General features: G+C 39.6%; 1 protein-coding gene across 2 annotated transcripts in view; it reads left to right on the plus strand.

Annotated features, from left to right (window-relative positions):
• Positions 1-22187, plus strand: part of ERGIC2 (ERGIC and golgi 2) — a 40945-nt gene extending 18758 nt beyond the window's left edge. For both annotated transcript variants that reach the window (XM_032803978.2, XM_075064911.1), the window contains 8 exons: positions 1733-1828; positions 3718-3773; positions 5331-5429; positions 6855-6952; positions 11544-11706; positions 13804-13877; positions 14276-14330; positions 15173-22187. In XM_032803978.2, coding sequence (XP_032659869.1) covers positions 1733-1828; positions 3718-3773; positions 5331-5429; positions 6855-6952; positions 11544-11706; positions 13804-13877; positions 14276-14330; positions 15173-15198 — 667 coding nt within the window. In that variant the 3' untranslated portion in view covers positions 15199-22187. The remainder of the gene's footprint in view (positions 1-1732; positions 1829-3717; positions 3774-5330; positions 5430-6854; positions 6953-11543; positions 11707-13803; positions 13878-14275; positions 14331-15172) is intronic.
• Positions 22188-22500: the final 313 nt, after the last annotated feature.

Genomic DNA, 22500 nt, shown 5'->3' on the forward strand with positions numbered 1-22500 from the left:
TCCTTAATTCATTTTTGAAGACAAAGTTATGATGGTGAAGAGACTTGAATGCCTCTCCCTTGCTTCAGGTTTCCCTGAATCCAAACCTTTGTCTTAATGTTTTAGAAACTTGCAGGTCTGGGTTGTGAAGAAATCAATAACATTCTGAACTGGATTGTATTTTACTTACATCCTTAGTGTGCCGGCAAACGCTTGCCAGAAAGGTTGTTGCTTTTTTATATGAATCCATTTGTATTTCTTTAGCATTTTTATGATGTTCAGCACCCCACAAGATTCAAGACTCATCACTTAACGGTCATGTTAATGCTGCTTAAAATTAGTTACAAAATATTTTTGAATATTTTAAACAAATTGTATCTACTTAGTTTGATAAACGACCTTTCTAAAACAATTTTAGAGTCCTCTGTTTCAGTTCTTTCATTTCAGTCATCGACAGGGGTTACTCAGGGGCGGCTCCAGGCACCAGCACGCGAAGCGCATGCTTGGGGCGGCAAGCCACAGGGAATGCTCTGCCAGTTGCCGCGAGGGTGGCAGGCAGGTTGCCTTCAGCGGCATGCCTGTGGAGGGTCCGCTGGTCCCGCGGCTTCGGCAGACCTCCTGCAGGCGTGCTGTCGAATCCGCAGGACCGAGGACCTCCTGCAGGCAAGCCGCTGAAGGCAGCCTGCCTGCCATGCTTGGGGCGGCAAAATACCTGGAGCCGCCCCTGGGGTTACTGGTTTTTAACCTGCTTTATTAGGCACTTGCATTTCTAATATAAATAAAAAAAATATTAAATCAATAACACACAATTTTTTTCTTTAATTAAAAATCATTTAAATAATATATAGAAAACATTCTGTGCCTGCCCTTAATTGGTGTAAATTTAAAAAAAAAATGTTTCTCCTTTTCCAGTGACAATAAATGCTCCCTCTCATAGTTACTACACTGTTTTCTCCTTTCCCATGTCTGGGGATCAACTGTATTCTTTCACCTTAAACCACTGCTGAGGAGTGCTCAGAAGTGATGCCCCATTTCATTATCTTCTGGGGCACCATTTAAACTACACTGTTTTCAGAAGTAGATCTGGAAACTATTTCAGGTGACATGGTTATACCAGCAATTGTGAGCAGGGCAAAACTTCTTAATAACAGATGTTGAAAACTTTTCTTGAGACAGTCATTACTTAGCTTTCAGCAACTGTTTTTTTAAAAAAAACTGTTTTGTGCTGTTCACCCTGGTCAGTACAGCTGCATTACCTGAATAAACTATTTTCAATCTGAGTTGCTGAAAAGTGTTTCATGAGATGGTAGATATCCATAAGGCCTGCGAGCGTCTTCTCTGTAATTGTTTCGGTTCTTGTCCATCTGATTAGCCTCATCTCCTAGGAGTCTTGAACATTTGAGTGATGTGTTGAAACTCTGAGTGGCATCAGGCTGGCCAGGAGAGTGTTTATAAAATGAGCTACTCTTAATTTGTTTTCCTCTCGATGAGGGTGTGTAACTTTTTTTTGTGAGCTTAATCTACTATAAAATGTGCTTGTTAACATAGAAGTCCAGATGTTTTAAAAGCTCATAGTTTGTAATTACAGTTTGTTTTCCCTTTTCTGAATATCTAGGTTGTACCAGAAGGTTTATTTTCCATGGCAGAAGAATGTGGGTTTCTAAACTTTACGTTGATGCTATTTTTTCACCTACATATAAAATAATCTCAATTACTGTGTGTTGAGCTGTTTCCCTGTTTCTTGTTCAAACAGGGAGGATAATTCATTACTGCCTCCAGATGCGTGCAGAATTCATGGTCATCTCTATGTCAATAAAGTGGCAGGAAACTTTCACATAACTGTGGGCAAGTATGTTCTTTTCACTTACTGAATATACCACAAATTGACCAAGACAGATGTGTATGTAGTTAAGGAAAAAACTTTCTTTGGCTCACTTTGCCTAGTTAGCTGCTTCTATCATAATACAGATTCCCTTTCTGGTCATATTTTTCATATGGTATCTCTCATTTCAAACACCGAATTTCTTCACGTCTGGTTCTAGTCAACACGGACTATGGAACTTTTTGAAATGTCTGCTGAAGTAGCTGCTTCTCCTGTGTTCAGCAATGTTGTCATATATCCATAAATTGAACGCTTACAGCTAATTAGATGAACTAGTGCCTTTTGTTAACGTGTGATAAAGTGACAGCTAATACTTTTAGAATGCTCATACTTGCCTATTATCTAATTGGGCCCAACCTTACTATACCTCTGACTGTTCGAGAGCAGAGTTGTTTGTCATAGTGAAGGGCATATGTTTTCCAGCACAGATTTTTGTTAGTTGTATGGATGAGATGATATAGTTATAGAAGTGTGTTAGAGAGTCATGACTAAATGTGGATCACAATTTCCTGACATGCTTCTGTTATCATGTAAGCACTTTAAACTAGAAATCTATATTAGAAATGTATGCCTATAACCAAGCCAGACCATTGTGCACTAGCATGGCTAGGGGTGTCATGTTCACAGGCCATGTGTGGTTTCTGCAATGACCCTTTCTTGGCCTGTGCTCTAATTCTTCTTCTGCTTTGCCGACTGTTCTTTCAGCATCAACGTATCTCCTTAAACAGCTCCTCATTCTTTTCTCTATGCCTGTCTGACATCCTTAAGAGTTGCAAAACCTTCTCTTCTCGCTCTGTGGACCCACTCTATAACCATATGTCCTCTTGTGGTTTCAACTACCATCTCTGCTAGAGTGAATCCCAAACCTACACCTCTATTTAGTCTTGTCTCTCAAAATTACCTCTCTGACATACATTGTTAGGTGTCCAGCTGTCTTCTCAAGCTGTCTGTCCAAAATTGAAGCTCTAATCTCTCCCCTCCTACTCTTTCCATTGCCATCTCTTCTGTCCTTCCTGCATCCCAGTATAACCTGTCTTCTCTCTCATCCCCTTCAGATCTATGCTCTTGCTAAGTTCTGTTGCTTCCTTCCTTCTGGTTGTGTCTTTCCTTGATTATCGTAGCCTTCTGCTGCCTGATCTCCCAATCTTTTATCTCATCTCCCATTTCTCCAGAATGCATCTGCTTAGGATAGTCACTCAACTTTTAATGTATGAACGGTGAAGGAGGATTTCTTTAACTCTGTTAGGGGTAAACCTTACACTAGGTCATACGGTAGTAAAAGCAAGCCTAGAATTAAAACTTCTTTTTGAGTGTGAAGAGGGGCTGGGGAAGCGTACTAGTTTTTCCAGTCCAGACTGGCCCTTTTCCAGTGTGATGCTGGTGCACCCTTTGTTTTCCTTCTCTCTTTCCTTCTGCTCTTCCAACCTCTCCCAATGCACATACTATAGAGTCCCACAATGAACCTGATAATCTGCCTAGTCACAAGGCAAGTGCAGGGAAGCCCATATTAAGCATTGGCAATTTGGTTGGTCTTGTACTGTATTTGGACCATGCCAGGATTTGACAGCTTTTCCCCTTGCTGCGCTCTGGCTAGACAAAACCTATTGGCGCTTCTAAAAGTAACTTTTTGTGTGTATTGGAAGATTTTCGTGAGCTTAATGTGTCTTCAGGTGTTACTCTGGTTGTCTGTACTGAGCAACAATGAAAACATCAATGCCCATTATAAAGAGCAATTTTACTGAAATCAAGGCAAAACTGGTGATTTGCTTTATGGAAACCCCAGTTTTTATTATTTGAGTTTCTCATAAGTGTCCATTAAACCATTGCTTTATAAAACATGTTTCTGCTTTCTTTAGGGCAATTCCGCATCCCCGAGGCCATGCGCACTTGGCAGCCCTTGTGAGCCATGACTGTAAGCTTTTACTGTCTTCTTTCAAAAACCACTATTGGTTCATAGCATCTCCTAGCTACTGATTTGAACATTAGTATTGGACACATACTATTGCTGAGATATTCTAGCTGAGCGATTTGCATTGTAAAAGAAAGCAGAGAATACACTTCAGGATATTATACACCTCTACCTCGATATAACACTGTCCTTGGGAGCCAAAAAATCTTACCGTGTTGTAGGTGAAACGGTGTTATAGTGAACTTGATTTGATCCACTGGAGTGCGCAGCCCTACCCCACCCCAGAGCACTGCTTTACTGCATTATATCCAAATTTGTATTATGTCGGGTGGCGTTATTTCGAGGTAGTGGTGTATTATAAAGTGACTTAAATGTTTTCACGCATTGGACATTCACAATCTATCTGTTTATGCTGATTGTGTAACAGTCATAATGTAAAATTATATCTAAAGTAATATGTAAATAACAATAAAAAGCATGTTATAATAGTATATTTTGGATTTCAAAAGTACTGTATAATCTGTATTTTTCAGAGAGCTTGTTCCCCTGCAATATTTAGACTATAAAAAGTTTAAAATTTTTGACCTCATAAAGCGTTATTTCAGTGTTTTGGATAACTAGTCAGGCTGCTGAATTGTGTGTGTGTGTGCGCGTTACTGTGACAACTTAGCTTTGCTTCCTGACTCTTTACTGTTTAAGCCTCCAGTCCTGAAAAGGCTTCCATATGAATTTAATTTTACGTGCATGTATTCCCATTGCAATTAATCATCTGCACAAACCTTTTCAGGGTTAAGAACTAAATTAATAACATTATGGTTGTATTATGTAAGTTTGTGCATTTAATCAATAAAACAATTTAATCTTTCCAACACTTCTGGTCAGCCTGAAATGTGAACTGTAGTGTAATTCCAGGTTTCCTTGGCTGCTTCTTGGCCCTTTAACTCTTGGGCTGTTGCAAATGCCTGTACGTTTTGATCTACATCAGGGATATGCAACCTATGGCACGCATGCTGATTTTCAGTGGCACTCACACTGCCTGGGGTCCTGGTCACTGGTCCAGGGGGCTCTGCATTTTAATTTAATTTTAAATGAAGCTTCTTAAACATTTAAAAAACCTTTATTTAAACTATTGTTGTATGTAAAGTAGTTATATATTATAGACTTACAGAAAGAGACCTTCTAAAAACTTTAAAATGTATTACTGGCACGTGAAATTTTAAATTAGAGTGAACAAATGAAGACTCGGCACACCATTTCTGAAAGGTTGCCGACCCCTGATTTACATTATATTGCCTATAAAAATGGAGGGAAGTCCTGAGTTAAAATTGAATATACATATTTTTAAATATTGATGATGCCAGTAAAGCAAGCTTTCCTTATAATAAATACACATTTGGATTTGTGGAAATATTTACAAAAGTGCAAATCCTGATAACGTTTTATATCCATCCTAATGGCATCAAATATTCCAATTGGTGTGTGTGTGAAATGTAAATTTTTTTTCATATTTCACCAAAATAAACCCCTTACCTTTGGTGGTTCTTGTGTGTTGTCTTTCAGCATACAACTTCTCTCATAGAATAGATCATTTGTCTTTTGGAGAGCTCATTCCAGGAATTATTAATCCTTTGGATGGGACAGAAAAAATTGCATCAGATCGTAAGTGTTTCATGATGGAAAAATAATTTAGTATCTGAGATGCTGCTTTTTTAATTCTTAGTTTAAAAATATTAGCATTTTTCTTGAATTCTGCTATTAACAAATGGTACATTATGGTAAATAAGGAATGCATCATTTAGTTACTCCTTTTATTTATCCTGCATCATTCATGGTGTAATCTTTTTTTAACAGTACTTTGCTTCTCCTTTGTTACTTCTGATGTTGATTTGTAGTTGCACATACAAATGTACTGTATTTAAATTATGGGTGAGCACTCACCTATATGGACAAATTTCAAAAAGTTTTACAGTTGTATGTTACAACTTGGACTTGCAAGAGTCAAGTGTCATCATGAAGGAGACTGTCTAGTGGTTAGACTATAGGACTGAGATTCAGGGATCCTAGGTTCTGTTCCCATCTCTGTCACCGACTCACTGTGTGGTCTTTGGCAAGTCATTTAAATTTCCTCATTTATAAATTGAGGCTAATATCTACCTCACAGAGCTACTGTGAGGATTAGTCACTGTTTAACATATTCATTGACAATTAAACATATTGAACTCTTTGGATGTGTTTTTGTATTTTAGAGTAACCAAGTATTATTGTAATGTCACTGGTAAGACTACTTACCAAACTATTGAAAAGAAATGGACTTTCTTATTTGTGCGACATGAATATTTTAATATGCTAAAAAACTTCAAAACTTTAGACTCAACAGACCTTGATCAGACAGCAGATCAACTGTTGATGTTACTTTGCTGATTTGAAATACCATTTCACTTGAAATTATCATTTCAGTTGTTTGGTGGTTTGTTCTGCTAGGATGTTGATTTAAAGAGGGATTATATTACAAATATATTACAAAATGCTGATTGTCTACTGTGAGTTCTCTAATGAACTGTCTTCTCTAGGGAAACTTTCTGAAAATCTAATCGCTGCAGACCCACTAGTGTTAGGAACACTGGAAGAACTTGCATAGACAAACCGTTGGCTTCAGCCACCTTCTTAAAACCACTGCCATAACCCCTGCTTCTGTGTGCAGGGTTACATGAGATGGTGGTTAAAACAGCAGTGGCAGCCTGTGGCTTGTCTACAATAGGACCCTGGAAAGATTTATGCACATGCTAAACTTCATACACTGAACTGTCCTATTGACTTCAGTGGGACTACTAATAATGTGTGAAGTCTGGCATGTGCAAAAATTTATCCTAAGGTCTAACCCTCAAAATTAACATTGATGGAGCCACACCAGTGTTGTCAGCAGTTGGACTTTTTGAAATTGCCCCCAGGATAGACAGAGCTTAATAGATAATATTCTTAATGGTCTTTTCAGAAAAATACTTGTTTAACATCTGAATATCTCTCTCAAATGATTTTTACTCTATAATTAGTGTTAATTCAATAGTAAGATTTGTTTTGTTTTAGACAACCAGATGTTCCAATATTTTATCACAGTCGTGCCAACAAAACTTCATACGTATAAAATTTCAGCAGAAACTCACCAGTTTTCCGTGACAGAAAGGGTAAGTCCCAGTTAGAAACCAACCCAAGGAAAAGTTTTGTTTTAGTGTGTTTGTACTTGTCAAAGCTAGATGGGAAAATTGAGACTCGATTGGTTTTTGCTTTTAAAAACTGTTCAGGCAGGGTCAGTTTACTGAAATACTCCAGGATATGTTGGGATGTTTGTCAGTGATGTTATACTGAACGTAAAATGTATGTATGTGGCAACATATATTCAGTTATTTGCATTAATATCTCGCATCCAAAAATCCTGGGTCCCAATGTTAGATTTAATGATTAGCAACCAGCCTTTCTTACTTAATTTGAGGCTAATAATGAAAACTGATTCCCATAAATTATTCTAATATGCTTGTGTGATAAATACGTAATCCATCTCTAGTCCTCTTATCCAACTCCTGTTGGACTGAGAAACTGGAGGGTACAGAACGCTACTGTTCTTTGCTCCCAGCTATTTTGATTTGCATTCGGTCAGGCACCTACTGTTAATCACCCAGTCTCTTGATTGTCAAACTTCTATTATCTTTAAATTCGGTGTTCATTATAAATTCCAAATCTGTAAAAGGGGAAACCCAGCTATTAGTTACTTCAGTCTACTCCTTGCCAAAATCTGTCATGCAAATGTTTAAAGACTGATGTAAATAAGAAGAAAGCATTCTAATATACTCCCGTTACACCTGTCTCATTATCATTTCCCTAATCAGTGGTTGAACTCGGGCTGATCTTGATATTTACAAGCTGAAGGAACAGCTCCTGAAAAGCTGAACTATGAAAGGCAGGCAAGGGATACTGCACTTTAATTAAAAAAAAAAAAAAAAAAAAAAAAAAAAAAGTAACTTGTATGAAATTGATTATTCTACAATCCAGCGTTTCCTCACAGCCTTCATTTTGCATTGGGAGCTCTATGCTATGCTTCATGGACAATTGTTTTTGCTGCATTATCAAAGGGGGAGAAAAAGGAGTGTTTTTTTGTTTTTTATTCAGCAGTGGGACATTAAGGACATTGAAGAAAAGGTGCAGAGATTATTCTGTAAAGAACTGAACTCAAAACAGGAACAAAAATTAGAGGCACATAATCAATGATCTGGATCATGCAAGATATATTTGTCTCCTCACTCCTCCTGCTCATCTAGCATTTTGTCTTGCAGAGAAATGGCAATCTCACTATTCCTGCCATCTAGAACAGTTTTTCTAAATCTCTCCACTTCATTGATTTTTCCATCTCACTTTACATCACAGCTTTTCTTCCTCCTTTCTCTCACTTTCTGCTAGGAAAAATATTTATTTTATTAGTAGTAGTGATTTCTTTAACTCTGTAAATCTCTTGGGATTCAGTTGGTCTGAAAGATACTACTGAATCGTAAGTTCCTAGGAGGAAGTTTTTATGAATAACTGAGGTTGTGGGTGGGATTACAGTGATATGTCTCACCAGGCAAGTCTGCCTGTTAACAGTATAGTTTTTCTTTTAAATTAACAAATGGGCTGAGGAAGGCTATTAGAGAACAGTTTTTCAGAGAAAAATTGTATAGAGTGTAAGTGTTGTTGTGGCAGACTACAGAATGTGTCCAGGGACTGAAAAACCCAGGATCCACATTGTGCCAACTCGTCATGATTAAAACCTGACCTCTGTAGAGCCTAATAACATCAGTAGCAGATACAGTGGGGAACATAGCTTGTCCTTGTCTATGGTGACTACAAAGCCATGGTTAAAGTAATGTTAATTAATGCTGTTGTTTGAATATGTTAAATTGTATTACTGTAGACAAGGCCTGAGCGATAACCAATACCTGTACCACAAGCTCCACTTTTCTCTTTATAGTAGGGCATATCCTCAGCTGCTGTAAAGTGTTGTAGCTCAACTGAAGTAACTGGTATTGCTAGGAACCGGCACTTAAACCCTCTGCAGCAGCTGGAAGTAGAAATATTAGACCAAAATGCCCTCAAGAAAGATTGTTTTTCTCTTTAATATAGCTTTAGAATAACAGGCTGTCTGTAGCAATCAGAAAAGAACCAACTGTTGTTAGTGCATCCTTTGCTCTGCATACTTACCTTAACTGCCTCCATCCAGCTTTTTTTTTTTTTTAAATGCCTAATAAAGTCTGTCGGCATCTGTCCTTATTGCTTAATACACCCTGTTGGCTCTAAAATTATGAAAGTATGTATGGGTTTCTTCTGTGATATTGGTTTGTAAGTGTTGCAGTTAATAAAAGCTCTTCATATGTAGTTTATAAATTGATATATGAAGCTGGCATTCTCTTACTTTGGTTTGGTAACAAACAGTAACTGTATATCATAAATATAACATGGTTATACACGTCAACTGAATGTACTGGAGAAAGATGAGAGGTCTGAATTTTTCAATCAGTTGTCTGTGATTTTGAGTTTCCATTATACTGGATGCTCTTTAGTAAAAGGAAGGAGTGTATTAAATTCTCAGATGGGATGAAACTGCTCCATGATACATTACCTTTCTGTTTAGTTTTGCTCTTTTCTTACATAGCTTACTTCTTTAGCCTATTCATTGCTGAATATATCTTCAGTGAATTAGTTCTTTGCTGCCTGTGCATTTCCTCAGCAGCTCCCACCTGACAGGTTATTTTATCAACAGCTCTTGCTACCATGCAAATAGCAGCACATTTTTCAGAATGACTTCAGATTGATGCAACGACTTTTCTCTTGAAAACCATTCAAAAGAACTTGAACTTCTCGGTTTTAAACTGCTTTTTACTTGACCATCTTAATGATTGGGGAGAGGCAGAAAGGTGAGGATAGTAAGAAGCATGTTAATTTTTAAAAGCAGCAAAGAATCCTGTGGCACCTTATAGACTAACAGACGTTTTGGAGCATGAGCTTTCGTTGATGAATACATCATGCATCCGACGAAGTGGGTATTCACCCACGAAAGTTCATGCTCCAAAACGTCTGTTAGGCTATAAGGTGCCACAGGATTCTTTGCTGCTTTTACAGATCCAGACTAACATGGCTACCCCTCTGTTAATTTTTAAGAACATACTGAATTATGCTAGTAAGAAATCATATACAAGAAGCAGAGCAAGGTGAGAATTAGAGAGATGAAAATCAACTTGGGAGTACAAGCTAATACATCTGGGAGAAACAAACTGAAACACAGATATTCAAACTTGGAAAGTGATGTTACCAAAAGAAACCCACAAAGGGGATGTGACCTTGCAGCACAATATGCCAACAGAAAAGCAAATGTCTTTGGACTACATGTCAGAGGTATCATGTAAATGGCCCTGGTGAGATTGTCAGGAATAGTGTGCACTGTTCTGGGCCCCTTGGTATAAAAGAGTTTTTTCACAAATTGGAGGAAGTTATAAAAGTGATTAAGGACACTCGATTAGTCTGGTGGATAGAGCAAGAGGCTGGGAATCAGGAATTTTGAGTCCTTTCCCATGAGTTCTGACCTACCTGGCTGTTTGATTTTTGTGTCCAGTTACTTAGTGTGGAATTTTCTAAAGTGGTCTGTAATTTTGGATTCCTGTCTTTAGACCCATTGGGTTAAAATTTTCAAATATATGAGCCTGGTTTTTCAGAAGTATTGAGCATCTATGCTCCGAGTGAAAACAATACAATCCGTGGATGCTTAGCAACTCTGAAAATTGGGCCTTAGATGTTGAAGAGTCAGCACCCAAATTCGTATGTAGGGATCTAATAAATAAAACTGCAGCTCCTCTTGACTTCATTTGAGGCTGTGGCTACTCAGAAACTCTAAAAATGAGGCCCATGTGTCTCAGATGAGGCACACAGATCTAGAAGCTGGTTCTTAAGACCTGGACCATAACCTTTCTCAGCCACCTCAGTTTGCCTCTCTGTAAAGTTGGTACAGTGCCTACATGTTGTGAAATTTAAAATGCTCCTGGATGCTTCATACTTAAGGAAAAAAAACACTTACAGGCTAGAATGTTTCTTTATGGCCCAACCCTGTATTAGGAGCAGTGCAAGGCTGGAGCATCCTGGGACATGTTTGCGAGGCTGCACTTCCTCCTGGTGTACTTGGCCTGTTTCATGGAATGGGACAGAGCCATGACCCTTATGTCTTTTCCTTCCTTTCTGAGGCAATTACAGGGGCACAGGGAGGAAGCAGTCCCTGGCCTTTATATACCCTATCTATATACCCTATCATCCCTGTCCTTTATGCAGGTGTATGGGTATCTGTACTCCATACACCTGCATAAAGGACAGGGATGATCTGGTTTTAAACTTGATCCTTAAACAAATGTATTAAGTAAACTTGTATCCTGAGAGGAGTGTGTAAATTGCTTAGTTATAGAATAAAACGAGGGCAAGTACTAGTTACTGGTATTGAACAAGGGTATTCAATACAAAGGGCACGTAAACAGGAAAGTGAATAATGACTTGCTAGCATAAAGGTCTACAGTATAAAATAGTATCTCACCCCTACGTTGATCACAATCTAGTTACTGTGTGGCTTTTAAAAGGTGTCACCTTGTTGCTCTATTGTCTCATGTTGATTACTGACTGTCCTAACAACTTTATCAACCATGTCCCTTAGATATTGCTGTGACTGATGTGAGACTCCTAACTTGTGTATGTTTCTCTCTTTGCCCTCAGGAAAGAGTGATTAACCATGCAGCTGGCAGCCATGGGGTATCAGGGATATTCATGAAATACGACATCAGTTCACTTATGGTGACAGTAACAGAAGAACACATGCCCTTCTGGCAGTTCTTAATAAGACTCTGTGGTATTATTGGTGGAATTTTCTCAACTACAGGTAACCATCAGTGCATTCCTTCTTGTGTCCTACCAGGTAGATAGGATTAAGCAACTAAAGGCCATATATTCAGTGGCCATCCTGGTTATGCTACTTGTTTTGTGAGTTCTTGCAATAAGCTGTTAGGTAGCCATTCGCAACTAGTGAGTGGGATATTGGTTTGTGCATGAAATGCTATGAATTTCTAATACTGTGTATAGAACATCCCAGTACACTGTTGTCTGTGGTGAACTCGCCATTTCTTTTCTTTTCTAACTAAACCATAGTTTATTCTCTTCTGGAAGTTCATGGATATACACTACAAACTGGTCTGACCTCTAATATCCTGTCTGACTCTATACCGTAGTTCGGGCCTAATTCTGCTAACCTTGCCCAAAACTTACTAAGATAAAACTCCCATTAAAGGCATCATGAAGTTTTTTCCTTGTTAAGTCTTGAATGGATCATAGGATTTGGCCACTGAGAGAAACAACTAGCTTTAATTGAAGAGGCATCTCCATTCACTGATTACTAAGGGCCATAGTGAATCATAAAAAGAATCAGATTCCTGTTTGCCTAAGAATTACTGGTACCCTTGCTTTTAATTTGAGGAAAGTATCTTCCTAGTCTGTACTAAAACTGGTGAAACAGAGACACTTTTAACCTGAACATTTGCTGTCTTGTTGAGTGGATGCTGTTTGCCTGAGAAAACATATTTGTCTATGCTGACAGTGTTTAATGTTGAATTAGCATAACTCGGGCAAAAGCCATTGTATTCTTTTAAGGGACTATACTTTTATCCATTATCAAAACACTTCAGAGCACTTCGTTTGTCTACTGGAAGGGTTGTACAAGGGTTGTATACTGTGTTCCAATGAGAAAATGAGTCACTCACAGTTCCTGTAATTTTGAAATTAGAGAAATTCAAAAACCCCATAATCATTAGCCAGATTACATAGGTAATTAATAATGGCTTCAGTGGTCTCTGAGCCCCTTTAGTTTTTGAGCTTGTAACCATGCTTGATACCCAGCAGTTGTTTGGTTTTCCCCATCCACACCATGGCACTTCGTTCCTGTTACCTGAAACCACCTTTTTTCCCCTGTGATCTTATTCCCAGGCTGTTACTTACTTTTTCCCTGCCTTGCTTGAGTGATGTTTCTGGATTTATCAATGAGCCACTGGCTCAACAAACGGTCTCTGAACCCAATTCCATTTACCTTATATGAAAGAATAGTTTATTGGCACTTGTAAAGAAATAGAGGGAAAAGCATGATATTAAAGGTGCCTAGAGCAGTGCTACAGAAAGCCTCGCTAGATTGACATTGCTGATTGGTTCTGGATTGCTTCCTGTGACAAAAAATTCCTTTGAACTCCTATTACAACTGCTAATGTTACAAGGTCTGCTGGTACCAAAAGAACCCATGTTGTTTCACTGAATATCTTCGTTAGCTCTGTAAGCTCTTCAGAAATCACAGCTCTGACTCAAAGAATCAGAGTTGTGCCCCTTGCAGTAGTGGTAACTGGTTTGAAGTCAGACTTGGGATTTTTGGTTATTCAGAGCATATCTCTGATTCATTCAAGGGGCAGCATGTGTGTGGCACATGACCAATGACATGGAAGACCTTTGTGAAGCTCATATAGGCTTCTGTCCAATTTTAAAAACTAAACTTGTTAAAACAGCTTTCAGCTTCTTGTGGGAAACTGATTTTTCCTGTCAAGTTTTTTCAAGTGGGTGGTGTAATAAACTGCTCGGTCTGAATCAAAGCTTTTGATTTTTGTTTTCTCCAAGCCAATGAATAAATAGTAATGTAAATCTCCTTGTTGATTAACTTAATTCCCTGGTGCTTTTCTAACATGAAATTGCTTTTTTTAAGGTTACATTTGCATGGAAAAAAATGAATGGTTTCCATTTCAAAATAGAAATCTTTGTTAAGGGGAAATGAAAAATATATAGAAAATGTTACTTTATTTTTTTCAGTGCCTGTATGGTGATCAGTTGTACTGAAACAGAGTTTAAGTTTAAACCTGATGTAGTGGTGCTGTTATTGCAGAAGCCTCTTTTTACACAGTCCTCATTTTATTCCTTTTGAAAACTCAAACCCTGTTTGATATTACAGGCGTTTTACATGGCATTGGAAGATTCATAGTGGAAATTATCTGCTGTCGTTTCAAACTGGGCTCTCACAAACCTGTAAGAATATTTTCTTTTCTTATCATAGAAATTAAGGAAATAGAACAACTGTGTATTAGCAAAGGTAGCTAGCTGTAATGAACGATTACAACTGTAGGACCTAATCCTGTTCCTATTTAAATCCATGGTAAAACTTCCCTTGATTTCATTAGGAGCATATTCAAAAGTTTTTTATAATAGTTGGAACACATGGGTCCTTAGCCAGATTTGTAATGAAAGGACAGTGATGTTCTCTGGAAAATCTACTATACAAGGGGGAAAAACACACACGCTTTTATGGATTTAAGGATACAGAAAAGCAGAGAATGGAGGAAATGTGTATTTAAAAAAAGCAAATGCAATGGATGAAGTTCTTGAACAAGATATTAATAATGTTTTTGTTTTGTTTGTTTATTTAGGTCCTACTTCCCGATGGCCACATAAACAACCACGTACCTCTAATTACAGACAACAGTATGCATTAGCACCTCCTTGGCAAACTTTTTTTCTTTCTTTCTGCCTGATACAGAAGACAGTTTTTATAATAAAGAAAACATTGTGCAATATGTTGAGACAGTGCTCATGGGAAGCAAAAATCAAGCCTTTTAAAAAAAACAGTCTGTGTAATTTGTCTCTTTTAAGTGCACATGGAGTCAGAGGAGGCCAGGAATTCCCGCGAAGCCAATCTTTTCTTGAGCTAGCAGAAGCATTACTGAAGAGGGACAATATTTGCAGTGAAACTGAATGTCTTTGCAAAAACTGCCATCAGCACTGAAGTGTCAGTGTAGTGATCTGGATTCCAGGCCTGCGAAGTCAGGCAAACACCTATGAAAGCTAACACACATGCAGAATACAGAGAGAGCCCCATGCAGTGTGCAGTGCAGCAAGCAAGGGTGGCCGTGATAATTGTAGTTTTAAGAAGCCAGGATTTGCTGCTGTGATTTCAGAAATGGGGCATGAGATATTTTTTTTTTTTTTTTTTAAATGAATAGGTAGAGAAGGCTTAGATACTATGCTGATGGAGGTGTGTGTGGAGGGGGCACTATTGAAAACCCTGAAATAGAAGCAGTCTCAGGGACTGAGACAGAGCCATAGCACTTTAAGCAGTCACTGCCATTCTCCAGTAGCACCATTATCTATCTACAAGAGGAAAAAGTACTGCAGAGCAGGGAATATGGCATTTCTCTGTGTCTCTTCTCACAGCCACTTTTTGCCAACACTCAGATTCTCTCTGAGTTTGAGCCAAGGAACTAGGAATAATAAATCACTGTTGAAAAGGTGTTTGACCGGAATCGTTATCTGTTTTCCTATCCCAGGGCTAAACTCGATCTCCAGCAAGTAAGAAACCACCTCTCTGCTATGGCTTAGAAAAGAAATGAATGTCTTGTGATTAGGTGGGCCACAACACTGCTTTTCAAGACACGTACTCTCCCTGCTGCTGGAACATAAGCTTTGACAAATAAAAAACGGGAGAGCAAGAGGAGGGAGAAGAGATTGAAAAACAAATGGCTAAGTACAGCAAAGCAGTTTTACTAAATACTACAGAAGCAAGTAAACTGAGTCAGCCAGTGAGTCTGCTGGACCACCCAGGGTATAGTAAAGACAATCACCAAGGAACAGGTGATGGCAGAGAATCTGAATAAATTTCTCTGTAGTATAGGTGATGAGGAAAAGTTAACATTTACAGGTCATGAAAATTTTAGGGTTTTTGTTGTTCTTAAAGTAAATGGAGCATCCTGAGCTTTATGCTGGAATACGTCAGTGGAGTTGGTGGCATTAAGAAAGTAAAGAACTAAGTACTATTGCTGAACTACTGACCAAAACATATCATTAAGAAACACAGCTACTCCACCAAAGAGTACACAGAGTATAGGCTGATTTGTACCACCCTGATTTTTGTAAAGCTAAGGCCTCTCTAAGCTGTGAGAATTGTGCAGAAGAGTATTAAATAAAGAGTGGGAAGGGAAGAACCTGTGCATAGAGTGTTTGGTTGACTGAAAAAGTCCCAAATTTAAAGAAACTAGGGCATCTGAGGACGGAGGTAAAGTTTTGTCATAGATTAAAACTGACTGAGATGGGAAGCAAAAGTCTTGGCTACCTTAAGCAAGGAAACCATCACACAGTGAGACTGCATGAAGTGGCATGGTGCATCACGTGCCCTTGCAACCATGTAGTGCACCCACACAGTAATTCCATTCTTGGTGGAACCAGTCTAGTGCAGTCACATGAGTCTTGTATTGCAACTGTGATACCAGAGCATTCCATCATATAGTGCCTAGCACCTTTGCTAGGAGCAGGGGCTTTTGGGGTAACTTCCAGATATGAGGCACTGCATTGTGGGATAGTTAGAGGCAGTTGTACCATTGTAGCTGCCATGCTTGTTGCTACATGTCCATACTGGGGTGAAGCCATTATAGTCAGCACCAGCTCCTCTAGATCTGAACTGAAGGTCTTGTACCAAGTGTTGCAGCTAACTAACATTGCAACCGCACCTTGGACAGCCGTTCTGTTTGGATGCGAAAAGGTACACAAGGGTTGCAAGTTAAGTCAGCTTATTACAATGGTTTCTTGTAATGCTTCATTGCTTTGTGTAGCTGGGCAAAGGAGTAGGGCTAAGTGTAAGAGTGTGGCTTCCCAGTGACCAGTATGAATGTTAGCGTTGTTCAGTATGTATTCTGGAAGGTAGGTTGGACAGGAAACTAGTGAAGTTGCATCTTAAATATAACTTCTCTTGAGTTAGTCAAGTTTAGAGAAGATTGTGACCAAAGAAAGATAAAAATGTGTATTTGGACAGCATGATGGTTGATGACAATTACCATAAACAAATGTAAGGAAACATCCACAGGAGGGAATATTTAAACCATTCAGAGAGTCATTCATTCTGAATTAGTTACTTCTTTGTAAGTTCTTCAGCTCCAACTTCCCTCAAGCCAGAATCTTCCACTGCTGCTGCTCTAGCAGACTATTCTCCCTCCTGCTTCTGCTTGCACTGGTTCTGATGACCAGCGTTTTTGTTGGTCTCCGCTGAATGCTCTCCAGATTGTCCACATTGTTCATAGTGTAGTGCCCAAATACTGGAAACAGTACTCCAGCTGACACTTCACCAGTGCCAAGTGCAGCAGGACAATTGCCTCTTGTATCTTACATATGATACTTCTGTTAATACACCCAGAATGTAAGCCTTTTTTGCAGTTGCATCACATTGTTGACTCATACTCAATTCGAGACCCACTATAACCCCCAGATCCTATTCAGCTCCACAACTGCCTGCTGAGTTATTTCTCACTTTGCATTTGTGCATTTTGATTTTTCCTTCCTAAGTGTAGAACTTTGCACTTGTCTTTATTGAAATTCATTTTACTGATTTCAGACCAATTCTCCAGTTACTTGAATGTTTTGGGATTTCAATATAATTGTGTCCAAATTAAACCCATCTCCCAGGTGCTAGAAACCTCCTACAAACACTGGACATATACTCCAAGCCCTCAGAATGGTTGGTTTTCAGGTGCTCACCACCTAGAAGCTGCGTTGTGTTCTAAGAGGTCAGAAGACAGAATAGTTCAGAATCTGTTATAACAGCATTCTAGAAATTGAGCGTATTAGAACAGCTACTTTAGAGAGCCCATAGCGCCGAAGCTGCACCATTGTAAGCTCTCGATGTAGCTAGAGCCTCAGTGCTGAACAGCAATACTCCAACCAAAAATTGGACACAAGGTTGAGTTTCCAGAAATAAAGGCACCCCAAAACTTCCTGAAAATGTTGGTTAGGGCTATTAAATGTGGGAAGGCAAAGAGTAAGATGCAATAATGCAGATATATATAGCTATAAATATAAGTACAATGAAGCCAGTTGGGAGACTGTTCGTATCTTGTATCATAATACAAGAACCAGAGGGCACTTAAAAGACAAGACATTTTAAATGGATAAAAGCAAGATGGTTATGCAAAATATAGTTAAGTAGAACTCTTTTCAAGGCAAATAGGAAGAATAAAAAAATGGACTCATGAATACAATCTGCAGGTACATTAGCTGCAATAATTCTTGGGTGGGGAAAACTTATTATGAGCTGGGTAAGGAACAAATTTCTGTTTCTTTCCTCTCCATGCCCTTGCACAGACTTGTGATATATTATATGTTTCTGACTGTTAAGTTGTCAGATTCCCTTCCTCATCTGCCATAGGTGGCTGCCAGAGGCAGGATGTGAGCCTAGATGGAAAAGTGATCTGACCTGGTATGGCATCTACCATATTACTTAAAGAAAATACAGATGATGTGTCCATGGGAGAAATGTGAAAGTCAGAATCAGGATGACCATACCCACGATCAAAGACAGGCGTGAGTCTCAACATTCAGGGCCTGAACATCCAGCAAATATTTTAGTGCTTGTTTCCTTTTAAGGCTGTTGGGCTGCTCCAGGTTTGCTTTTAGATGTGTTGTGCTGCTTTTTGACTTTCATTAAGATCATTTAATAACTTATTTGCACTTACAGCCTCCTTGCCTTGGAAAGCTTAATCTGTCCCACCTCTTGGCTTCTAGTGCCATACCACTTAAGCCATACAATGTACTAGCCACCCTTTCCGAGCCCCTCCTGGCTGTGGCTTATTTCACTTCCTTATTGTTCAGCCTGGTGACTGGTTGCCTTTGTTGCAGCTAAATCAATGCTCAGTCTCACTACTGCTTCTACTTTGCTTTCTTCCTTTGCCTTTGTAGCTTCAAATACAGAGTTGGACTCAGAGGAGGCAAAGTGAAGGGAATAATTTGAGTGCGTGGATAAGGGAGAGAGAAATTCTGCTTCAGACTTTTCTAGAGGAAATGTTGTGGGAGGCATTTACTGGGGTGGAATTAAGAAAATCACTGGTGTGAAAATCATCCAAGCAAAACTGCCTAATTTGTGAGTTTAAATGAGGATACTTGGGCAGCCCCTTGTAATGTTGGCTCTGTGTGTGTGTGTGTGTGTGTGTGTGTGTGTGTGTTTGTACACTCACACTCAATGTTCATGGACCAGTGATGGTGTGTGAAGCTCATCCAGGTGGAGCTGCTTCTGCAGATGTGCTCAGTCACAACTGTGAGGCATTTCACTCTCAAGAGGTACTGTTCTCTCTTAGCTGTATCCCAGTGCAGGATTCTCTTTGGATTTTCAGGGACTACCTTGACCATCTTACTCAAAACACCAACACATCTCTACCTGGCTGTTTGTTGTCTTTCTATCTGTTACAGCTATTTCTGTGGTGTAAACTCAGCTGTGATGCTCTTTGTATACTGCACCAACTCTGGAGGGATAGTAGTTGCACTGGAGGACAGGACCAAACTTTCAAGTGTCCTGAAGTGGGGCTGAAAGCAAAGAGGAAAGCTTTGGGACTAAAAAAGTATAAAGCCTTATACACCTCTGCCACGATATAACGCTGTCCTCGGGAGCCAAAAAATCTTACCATGTTATAGGTGAAACCGTGTTATATTGAACTTGCTTTGATTTGCCGGAGCGCGCAGCCCCGCCCTCCAAAGCACTGCTTTACTGCATTATATCCGAATTCATGTTATATCGGGTGGTGTTATATCGAGGTAGCGGTGTATGTAGGAATAGGAAATAAGCAGTGCAAGTACAAAGCAAGGGGATGTAATTGAGCTGTCACACCCATGGCATTTAAGTTCCTTCTCAATATATTTTTAATGCAACCAAGCAGTGTAGCTGCTTCTTGGAAGATGTGAGATCGAAATTGTTTGATTGGGAGGGAAAGTGTCCATGAAAAGGTTTGTCTCTGCCTTCAAGGACTCCACGGTGTGAAAATATTTGAGAACAATTGTACTATGTGCACCTGGTCTTGCTGTGGTAGTTTATTCCATATATTAATTTTTTATGTAATGATCCTTCCATCAAAATTCATTAAGTGCTGGCTCCTGCCCTGGTATTGGGGCCCTGGGAGTAGTTTGGTATTTTGACAGAACATCCTTGCACATGTGTGTTCTACACCCCCACCCACCCTTAAGAACATATGGAAGGAATTCTACTTGGTCTAGCATCATGGCACTTGGCCTTCGGCTTCAGCAGGGGTTATCGGGCTCCTGAGTTAGTCAGTGATGCCATTGTGTTCAGCAGGACCGGGTAGTTGCTCCTTCTCTTTTCAACCCCATGGCTCAGTGCTCTGTCTCCATAGCACTCCCAGCTCCTTTTGGCCGAGGTGGCAGATTATTCTCTTTCAGTGAGGTCTTTTCTAGCTCCTGTAAGGTGGTGTGTGTCTAATCTTAAATTCTTGAGATGACTGCAGTTGAGGGGTCTTTGCTGTTTAAACACAAGAATCTGCTCTGTGCACAGCAATGCGTGGCAATGGAAGAATTTGTTTTCTTAGCCAAGGAGGGAGCTAATTCACTGCTTTGGTTCTGTGTACACCTTGCCTTTTTCACTGGCACCATTTCATTCCAGACTCAGCGCCTGAGGTGCATGCTGAGAATTGTGAGTAGTCTAGACCAGTGGTTCTCAATCTTTCCATTCTACGGTATCTCTTTCAGGAGTCTGATTTGTCATGTACCCCAAGTTTTTAAGTGAGGTGAAACTACTTGCTTACAAAATCAGACATAAAAATATAGAAGTGTCTCAGCACACTGTTACTGAAATTTTGCTTATTTCTCATTTTTACCATATAATTATAAAAATTGTACTTACATTTCAGTGTATAGTATGCAGAGCAGTATAAACAAGTCATTGTATGAAATTTTAGTTTGTACTTACTTCACTAGTGCTTCTTATGTAGCCTGTTGTAAAACTAGGCAAATATCTAGATGATCTAGATGAGTTGATGTACTCCCTAGAAGACTTTTGTGTACCCACAGGGGTATATGTATCTCTGGTTGAGAACCACTGGTGTGGAGGGACAGTAGTAGGTTGACCTAAAGGGTAATAATGTAACATGTTTGCTGTTGGTTTGTGTCAAAGCTACTTGCACAGCATCTCCAGCACACAGCCAATGCAATCTGTGCTGAGAGCATTGGCTAGGTCTCTGCAAGGCTAAGGGAATGGAACATGTGTCTAGGTGCCTGAATGCAAGTCTCAGGGTAAATACAAATGTAATTGTGCCAGCCTTCTGCATTGACTGTCCATGGTTGAGAGCCCGCCAGGTGGGGTTATTTCATAGTGCAGCCACATCACTGCTTTAGTAGTTTCCGTATGTTATATAATGTATGAGGGAATCTGTGAGAGAAGAAGAAACTCCAGAAGTCTTATTCTCTGTTTGCTCATCGGAATGACTCTGTGACCTCTGTTGCTGGGAAGAGGTAGGGCTGAAATTCCCCACTGAACTCCTGGCAAGTGGGGATTATAGACTGGAATGAAAGTGGTGGGGAGGGGTGTTTTTTTTGTTTTTTGTTGTTCCTTTCTTCAGCAGCCCTTTTTGGATTTTTGTTCGAGGGCCTGAAACAGTGCAAATGGGTTAAGGTTCACATTTTTATTGATTGGCCCTCTTTTGTGAATAAGAGGGATTCTTTCCCCCATTCCACCATCCCCACCTTGTACTCTCACATTCTCAATAACCAGTTGAGTGATGTTTTGTACGATGACACTGCGCAGCATAATGCTGCATTTCCCAGGATACCTGCAACCTAATAATTGAATATTTTGTGTTTATCAGAAAATTGCAGGCCACATGCTTCATTACAGCCTTCTCATTGACCTCCCACAGGAGGTAGAGAAGGATTGTGAGGAGAGAAGGAAAGTAGCCCACTCTAAGCCACATCATGTGTGTCACTCTGATAATGTGCGCAATGGTTTTGGACAAGTAACTCCCCCTCTCTGCCTCAGTTTTCCCATCTGTACAATGGGGATAATGATACTGACCTACCTCACAGGGCTGTTGTGAGGATTGATTAGATGTTTGTAAAGCACTTGGAAAGTGGAAACACTACAAATGCTGTGGAATTGTTAGATTTTGGTGAAAGAGTGCGTGGCCAGGTATTCGTGTTCCTTTGTTCTCAGGTTCCTGGGCAGACTGTGCCGTGGAGCTGCCATTTGCCTGGTACTAGATGGAACTGTCAGTTACTGTCAACTTAATTTTCACAGGTTTTTTTTCCTCAAATCTGCAAATGCAAAGGAAGTGTACAATGACCATTCCCAGTATTATATACAAACAATGTTCTGTGGAAATGTGCCCCTTTTTCACACTTTCCAAAAACAGAAGCTGATAATATTTCTGTACCAGGATTTTAAGTCCATTTCCTTGGGTATTTCTGGCTGGAGTAACCTAACCAGAAAACTGTGTTTTGAAGTCATCACTCGTACTGTAACAGCGTTTTTCAGGTGTCGGTCCAGGAAATAAAAGATTTGCAGGTGTGACAATGTGTAAACAGTATTTATTTATTTCTAGACTGTGAAATAGCTCCATTTCTGACCAGAGCTGTCATCATGGCCACACCCCTTCTGTAGATAAATTGCCAGGGCTACAGCAATTGGCTGAGCAAAGTGAGGCTCTACACTTCACTGGATGGCAATTCAGTTTGTTTGTCTAATGTGATAATGGCCAACACTGAACCCAAACACCTCCAGAATTTCAGGGAATATTCTAGGCTTCAAATTCACCTTATCTGTTGAAGCTCAGGAAATAGGACGTGGTGGGTGTGGCACACAAAGCACCTGCCGTCTGGTTAGCAGACTCAGCAG

The sequence above is a fragment of the Chelonoidis abingdonii genome, chromosome 1 (genome assembly GCF_003597395.2).
Source record: "Chelonoidis abingdonii isolate Lonesome George chromosome 1, CheloAbing_2.0, whole genome shotgun sequence".
NCBI lineage: Eukaryota > Metazoa > Chordata > Testudines > Testudinidae > Chelonoidis > Chelonoidis abingdonii.